The sequence below is a fragment of the Somniosus microcephalus genome, chromosome 10, assembly GCF_052327205.1.
Source record: "Somniosus microcephalus isolate GS21.2 chromosome 10, FLI_Smic_1.0, whole genome shotgun sequence".
In the NCBI taxonomy this organism is placed as follows: domain Eukaryota; kingdom Metazoa; phylum Chordata; class Chondrichthyes; order Squaliformes; family Somniosidae; genus Somniosus; species Somniosus microcephalus.
The window spans coordinates 2,576,727-2,585,303 of record NC_140996.1 but is presented as its reverse complement, the minus strand read 5'-3'; the positions used below and the strand labels follow the sequence as shown (position 1 = coordinate 2,585,303).

General features: G+C 45.7%; 1 protein-coding gene across 1 annotated transcript; it reads left to right on the top strand.

Moving 5' to 3' along the window:
- Positions 1-4,253: 4,253 nt before the first annotated feature.
- LOC147111388 (transcription factor Sox-1a-like) lies at positions 4,254-5,688 on the top strand. Its single transcript, XM_085999903.1, has one exon. It carries the CDS (start codon positions 4,573-4,575, stop codon positions 5,584-5,586), a length of 1,014 nt encoding a protein of 337 aa, XP_085856029.1. The 5' UTR covers positions 4,254-4,572; the 3' UTR covers positions 5,587-5,688.
- Positions 5,689-8,577: the final 2,889 nt, after the last annotated feature.

Genomic DNA, 8,577 nt, shown 5'->3' with positions numbered 1-8,577 from the left:
GGCACTTCATAATCGTCAAATCGTTATTTATAAAATCGAGAATTGTGGAATTTGAAGTGGTTTAAAATGCTACTTGACATTATCTTCAAATATTCGGAATCTAATACTAGGTCTGCCCAATTAATTAAGATACATCTGTGAGCACGAATTCTAACAAAGAATTGAAAATAATTACCATCTCTTTAATTAAGCGCCTCGTATATCCGTGTATTGAGATACAGAAATTCTTACTGAGGTACATTGAGACAATATTTTAAGTAAGTGAAGTTCCTGGACTCAGAGCCCTGTCGCGATGATACCCCATTTAGTGCTAACCAATTAATTGGTTTCCAACGCCAGGTTCTCGGTAATTGTTAGTTTTAACACTTTACAATGAAATGTTGTAAATGTTCTTGTGCTTTGCTTTAAGAAACACACAGATGAAACCATCGCGCGAACTTTACTTGTAAAACCAGAACAGTATGATGTCGTGTTCGGAGAGTGGATTGGGATGTCCTATTTCAGCTGACATATTCATGTCAGTTTTGACATCAAATTGCTTTTAATCACTGTAAATCCCAAGTGCTGTTATTTAAAAGTTGTGTTTTATCTCACAGTCACTGTGATCCCGTAAAGGGAGCTGTCAGTTCCCAGGCACCTGGGTCTGAATGATGTCTTTGTGTCTTTTACCCTCAGGAACACATCAGCCCCTCTCATTATGCTGTAGCGTTCTTTAATCTCGCTCTGTACTTACAAAACCATTCGCATTTTCATTTGCATTTTAAATTAATTAAGCGCAGGTATTGTTCGGAACTGAGAACCAAATTGCACTGTATTATTTTAAACGATTGTTGATCGATTGGGAGACAGGAAGAAATAATTCTACTATAGAATATAGAACCTTTAAAATCTATCAATACGGTTATTGGCTGGCACACTGTGTACTATAGCGTCTCAGTGATATCCAACAATATTTAATAGTGTGCATTGAGGAAGTCACCAAGGTTGTATAGCCCATTATTATATATAAATTAAAAAAATTAAAATAACGTTCGGTCCAGTGAGGGTCTGTGTGGTTGAAAAATTACCCTGTCGCCTTCTCTTCGTGCAATGACTAAACATAAGAACTAAAGGAGGTAAATATACTAGTTTTCAGCATTTGCATTGCCGAGCCAAGCTCTGTATAAGCTGAAAGCTAAACTATATTATCCACATATTTATAAACATACTGGCGGGTCTGGGTCTGGGTTGAATGCATTGCCAAGTGTGCCTCGGCAAGCTGTGTATATTACTGTATATATTCCTGGACGATTTGTGTGTGTAGTTTTTCTCTTGCTTTTGTGCTGTATGAGTAACCTCTTTCCTTTTATTGAATCTAGTGGTTACGCAGCTTGAATATTGACGTGTTCCCACTGCTCGGTTGTTAACCCAATTATATAATTCATCAAGAACTGTATTGAATTATCTTTTCCCATACAGTATCAGCATTAGCCTAATTAAAAGCTATAATGTATCATATAATGATTAAATCGTTAGTCCTAGTGTAGGAAGCAATATTTTGTTTCCCCTCAATTAGAAGCTGATTGAGGTTTTCAGGGTCGGTCATCTGTGAAATTTGAATGATATGCGTGAGTATTGCTTACGGCGCCATCTCTTCTTTCCGAGGCTGGCTTTGACTAGGAATCCGAATTAATTGATTTAGTCTTCAGAATACCTAAATGTCCTATTACCGGGGCTATTTAATTTGTAGAACCTTTATTTAAAAAGCAAGCAAAAAGTTGTAGGTGTCCTCATAGGCTATTGTTGTAGAATAGAATAAGCGATCGTTTAAACAATTAAAAATATTTGTGACTCTGTGTCAAGCTTGTGTTCAAAAGAAGTATCAATATTCGCTTTAATTCCCCCCCTTGGTAAAGTGTCTTTACAGCATTCGCCATTGTGGGTTGTGTTTCTGATGTCACTGTAACGGTGTTTCATTCCCAGAATATTGTCTTGTGCGAATTGGTTTCTCTTAAAATGTTGGGATCGTTCGTTGCCGCCCCGATTGGCAGTGATGTAGCGAGAGAATGGTCCCGGTTCCCAGCTTAAACTGGGTAAAGTATAAAGGTAGCTCATTAGAACCGAGCTCCGTTTATTGGCGCTTTCTCTCAGCCGGTGTCTACCGCCAGCAGACGGCGATGGACATCTGCTCTCCAACACAGAATTTCACAAAAGACACTTCCATTCGAATCTCCCTTATCGAATTATTTATCTTCTCTTTAATAACCCGCCTCCTAGTGCAAGCACATTGCTGCCGCCTAGATATGATTCTGGTATCTAATTGGATTTCCCGTAAGTGGTGGCAGTTCATTTTAACCTGTTTCTGTGAGGCCGAGTGGTACCAGGCCGCATTGTGCAGTCAGTAAATGAATCTCTCTGTTCCAATGATAATTCCTCACAGGCGCTCAAAGTTGAAAAACTTCTGCAAAGGCCTTAATTTGTTTAAAGACCATTACTGGACACTAAAGGACCCAATTACCGACACAACGCGAAGCAGCAGGGGTTCCTGCTCCTGCTTGTTCCCTACACCACCCACAATATCTTCCTTATAAGCTGTCCAGCATGGCGATGTTTAAAATATTTCCCTTTTTATTGCACCGTTCTAAGTTTATCCAGATAGGTTCAGCTTTGACTATTCGAGAGAGACAAAGAAAACCCTTCCTTCGCTTTCCATCCCCGCTTCCATTTATTGTTCGTTACTGTGGGACTCAGCAAGTTCACCGATACCCAACGCACCAACCCCTCGCCACATCATTAGTGCCCCTCTGACCTCTATCCACAAGCTGCCATAATAAAGTCCCGATTTCTGTCTAACAACAGCATAAAGCATTCACTGGCAACGATCGCTTGTCCTGAGCAAACCAGCTTTAGCCAATTTGCCTTTTTTACACCAAAAAAACGCATGTTTTGTTTAATTCCAAAATTCAAAGACAATATTAAGGCACATTTAACGGAAAATCCGTTTGGTTTTCCCGTTGGAATTACAACCCCCGAAAGCTATATTTTAAAGGCCTCCCGGCTACCGACCAACGAACGAGCTGTGCTTAGTTCATTTCATTAACACAGAATCACAAACACGGGGACCAGTTCTAGTCATTAGTTATTACATCATCATTACTATTTTCAGTTTTTTAAAACGATTTGTACTTTAGATAAGTTCTGTACACGGTGATATGTAACATTACATATAATAATTTCGTGAATTGGTTGCATGAATAGATTGGGCTGATTGGGGCCGGGTTTGAAGGGGATTCTGTGGTGCGGGATCCAGCCATTTACTGTGGATTATTTTTGCTCGGTTCTCCGGTGCTGGCCTCGGCGTCCAGGAGCAGATGGACGGGTGAGTGGCCTCCCGGTGATTGACAGGCAGCTCCCGGGGACCCGAGCCCGGAGGCCGAGAGCCACGTGTCCCAGCTGTCAGTCAAACGGCCGCCTGGCAACAAGACCTGTTGAAGGCGCGCGGACTCCTGCGGGGGGCATCCAGGGTCCCTGGGGCTCCTCACTGGCCTCAGCAAAGTGGCCCCATGCAGATCTAACACTGGCCTTGCTGCAAAAACGCGGTGCATTGGATAAAGGGATCGCTAACTTGGAAAGAGCACCGTCTACGAGTCCCTAAAGGAGAGAATTGCTGCTTGTTTCACTCAGGGCTGACTTGGCTTGTGATTCTGAAATTCAGCATCATTATTGACCAAATGCCATTAAAAGGCGCGGGTCAATCCTTGGAGGGAGGCCCCGAGCACCATTCGGTCATCCCCTTTTGCCCCCCGGGTTCTGGCTTTCGGTGGCGGCTTCGGCCGCCGCGCCGAGGGGACCGGGGCTGGGATCCGTCACAAAGCTTATCCTGAAGATGCTGACGGGTTGTAAGGCTAGGGAGCACGGAATTGGCACCGAAAGCCTCCACTGCCCCCCTCTGCCTTTCCAAGAGCTCTGGGCATTCGGCCACGCCCTCTCATTTGCCTAATTAATGCGGTTCTCCCCCCTCCCCCCACGTCACAACCATTCAAGTGAACCTTACCCAGAGCGCCAGCCCATTGGCTCCTGTAAACTCATTTAATGTCTGTCAATCTGCATCCCCGGGGCCCTTTCTCTCCGTTACCTTCTCCCCACATGGAAACCATAAGCAAATAACTCTGGGCACGGCCGGCCGGCTCCAACCCGAGCAACAACCGGCTCCAACCCGAGCAACAACCGGATCCGACCCGAGCAACTCTGCACCGGTTCCAGCCCGAGCAACAACCGGTCCGAGCAACTGGATCCGACCCGAACAACTCTGCACCGGTTCCAGCCCGAGCAACAACCGGTCCGAGCAACTGGATCCGACCCGAACAACAACCGGATCCAAACCGAGCAACAACCGGATCCAAAGCGAGCAACTCTGCACCTGTTTCAATAGCCGGCTCCAAATCGGGTGACTCTGCACCGGTTCCAGCCCGAGGAATTCTACACCGGCTCAAGCCCGCTAACTTTGTCCGATTTTAGCGTAAAACAGAAGAGGAGGTGGTGTTGGAGTTGGAGTTTGCCAAGGACGGGGACCCGGACCCGGGCGCCGCTTGAATGTACAGCCTGATGATGGAGAGCGAGCTGCAATCCCCGGGGCATCAGATCAATGCCCCGGCCGCCGGGACCACCGTGCCCACCCCGGGCACGAACGGCAAGCTGAGCGGCGAGCGGGTCAAGCGGCCCATGAACGCCTTCATGGTCTGGTCCCGGGGGCAGCGCCGGAAGATGGCCCAGGAGAACCCCAAGATGCACAACTCGGAGATCAGCAAGCGTCTGGGGGCCGAGTGGAAGCTCATGTCCGAGGCCGAGAAACGGCCCTTCATCGACGAGGCCAAGAGACTCCGGGCGCTGCACATGAAGGAGCACCCGGATTACAAGTACCGGCCCCGCCGCAAGACCAAAACCTTGCTCAAGAAGGACAAGTACTCGCTGCCCGCCAGCTTGCTGCCTCCGGGCCCCGGGGCGCTCGGCTCGCCGGTCGGGCTAAACCAGCGGCTGGACGGGGCGGGCGCGGCCGGCGCTTACGCTCACATGAACGGCTGGGCGAACGGCGCTTACTCGGGCTCGGCGGCCGCGGCGGCCGCGGTCATGATGCAGGAGCAACTGGCTTACAGCCAGCACCCGGCGCTGGCGGCGGCCGGAGGAGGAGGGAGCGGCGGGGGCGCCGGCGGCGGGGGCGCCGGCGGCGGAGCTGCCCATCACCACCACCACCACCCGCAGCAGCTGCACCGCTACGACATGTCCCTCCAGTACAGCCCCATCCCCGGCACGCAGGGATACATGAGCGGCTCCCCCTCCTATGGCACCATCTCCTCGGGCTACAGCCACCAGGCCCCCGCCGGCCTCTCGCTGGGATCCATGGTCAAATCGGAGCCGTCTCCCAGCCCTCCGGTCAGCTCGCACTCTCGGGCCCCCTGCTCTGGGGACCTGCGGGAGATGATCAGCATGTATTTACCAGCAGGAGGAGAAGGAGGCGAGCCGTCGCCCAACAGACTGCTGCCCCTGGCTCAGCACTATCAGAGTCCCGCCACGCCGGTCAACGGGACAATCCCACTCACTCACATGTGAACTTCGGCACTCGGGGATGTGGACTCTAATGCTTTTTCTTTGATGTTCTTGTAAAAAAAAAGAGGTAAAGTCGTTCTTTGTGGGAACTCTGAAAAGTTACTGGTTCTGAAACTAGTGCACATACGTTTTAAAAAGAATTTAAATGTTTTATTACCAAGTTTTTGTACAGTATTTATCATCAGGCAATTGAGAAGATTAATGGCTGTATTAAATGTCAACTGTTGGAATTTGCCCAGACTGCGCAATCTCGCTGTTTACACACACTCCGGTATTGCTCCCCATGGAATAACGTGGAATTTCCCCCACAACCCGGGAAATCTTTGCGTTTTGGAAAAGGCAGGAGACAGTCTTTCAACTTAATTGATAAGACGTTTGAATTGCCTTTAGTTGCAGGTTTGTGACCCATGTGAGTTTCTGTATTGAAACTATTTCCTTTTTTGCATTGTAATATTTTCTGTAAATCATGGAAATAATTTTTATTCCTGAATTTCACGCGGATTCCGCCAGCCGATGTAAATAGTTTACTAAAACTTTTCTGCACAGACCGACGTTTGCGTTGCTCAAAACAAGTCCGTTAAAATAATAAATTTTACAAAAAACGTTGTATATAATTTGTATTTCTACTTTTCCTGATTCACTTTTAAAATGAGCTTCTGAACAATATTCTTTACGCATAAAGGCAGCTTTTGGAAGCCGGTTGTAGTGTGCGATCTTGATTTAATTCCCCCGACAATAGCTAACAATACCAGTTCCCCTGGGCTGAGAAAGTTTGCACAGAGAGTCCTAATCCCGTGAATGATTAGAATTGAAATGACAGGACTGATCTGGAAATAGTTTGAATCACTAAAGGGGTTGTATAAATCCGAACCGTCACGCTTGGATAGCACATCATCTGCATCTATGGAATTTAACACAGTGACTCTAACTGTGGATAAAACACACGGCAGCCTCGGTAACCGGCAGGGATCTCTCTCCCACATCAGCCTATTCGCTATTTTTTATTTCTAACAAGAACCACTTGTTTGTTTATACTTTTTTTTATTTTAAATGATCACAGTTTAAATATTTAAATGTTAAAGCTCGTTCGGTTTCTAAATCAAATGCGCCCTGTTCTCTCGCGGATCTTCTCTCTCTCAAATACAAGAAGGCAAAGAATTAGTTGGACTCCGTGACCACACACAAAGTGTTTCTTCCCTTTCACAGGAACCACCCGCCGTTATGATCAGGTGGTTTTGGCCGGCCGAGTAACCGGGGTCCCCCGAGGGGGAGGGGGGTGTAAATGTACAAATATTTTACTCACGACTTCAGTAAATTTCACGTTGACTGGGATAATAAAGAACTTAAATGTCTGCCGAGAGCATGCGGTCTGAATAAGTGATCAGGATTTTACTTTCTTATAAAAACAAGGCGCCGGTGATGTTACTGCTCCTGTCGGCCTGTTTTGTGCCTTTTCAGAATTCCCCAACTGGAACCTGATGCAACAAAAACCCATGAGAGACTTTTAATAATTCACCACTCTGAATATTGACTAACGCAACTCAGCCCAGTACACGTGGTTTGAATATAAGGTAGCGTTTCAGTAATCTTGCCGTGAGAATATAAATTAAAATATTGTACTATCAGTGTATCAAACACTAATAATACGCCACGATTTTTTAAAACTTTCTACAGAAAACCAGGAAACAGACGGTTAGATTTGAGTATAAAATTGGTTTACTCTATTTCTGAATTAAATTAGACAAAGTTCGAGGTAAATATCTTCAACTCCAAGTGGCGCAGGTCTGATGCTGTCTACCAAATGTTGCTCAGAGTAAATTATTGATATGATTCAATCGCACAGTTTAAACACATGCTCGATGCAGCTTTCCATTAAGCCACACATCCTTTAGCGATGCTTACAGTATTTTACAAACTATAAACTAACAGATATTAAAAAGGATTTTGTTAACTTTAAGCTCAGCCGTGTCCTGTTTCCGAGTCCCGCCGCTGTCCCACACACTCTTTCAGTAAAAGAGACACTTGCACTTGTGTGGTTCACGGTGTAATTCTGGGCAATTTACGCTCAACCAGCGAATTCACAACAACGGAAACGGCGACACTTGCAGCTCAACCCCGCGGCTTGTTAGCGCAACCTGAACCCGTGGCACCGAGGCGGACCCTTTACCATTCGCATCTCTAAGCTTCAGATTTTTTAACGACTGATAATCATGAAACAAGTGGGCAAATAAAGCGTGTTTGGAGGCTCATTGTTAAAAATATACTCTTTAAAAAGAAACAGCACATCGCAGAGGCTGAGACGACACAGGATCCCGTGGATTGGGGCTGGTGGGTGCGTGTTAATTGGTGCCTGCACTGTGCCTGTCTCTCAAAAACCTGTCTGATTGTCAATGACATTTTCCTTCACAGAATAAATGCATCTACTTTGGAGGAGTTAACTAAATATAGGATTCACATTAAATATAGTTTTAGTACCGATACCTAGGCCTGGGAGATGTGGCTCTTGCCCGCTATTCCGTTGTATATGGACTTTCTCAGGTTATAGAATATATTGAGATTATTTCTCTAAACTACTTGGTCCGGTCAAACATAATTTGTATTGTTTTCTCCCATTTTCTCGCAATGTATTTAGTCTAATTTACTAACTTTAAAAATATATAAAAGTTTATTGTTTACCTTTTCGATTTGTTATTATTACAACAACGAATTTTAATAAATATTTTCAAATATTGCGAACGCAGAGCGCGCAGATAAGAGACATTAAATGTGGCCCCTGGAGATATAATGCAAAGTGTTTATTGAGGGATGTTGCAGTCGGTGTGGTCACAGGGTGTGAGATGGTCACAGAGACATTCAGTAAAATTCGATTCTTGCATTTTTGTTACGGCATTTTCTCTGTCAAGCGTGACCCTCAAATTATTTATTTACAGCCTACTTTTCTCCTGAACTATAATCTTTAATACGATGTGGGTGGGTGGGAAATATAAGCTACGA

What these genes read in the sequence shown, in the direction of transcription:
- LOC147111388 (XM_085999903.1), top strand. Translation starts at nt 4,573, where the DNA reads ATGTACAGCCTGATGATGGAGAGCGAGCTGCAATCCCCGGGGCATCAG.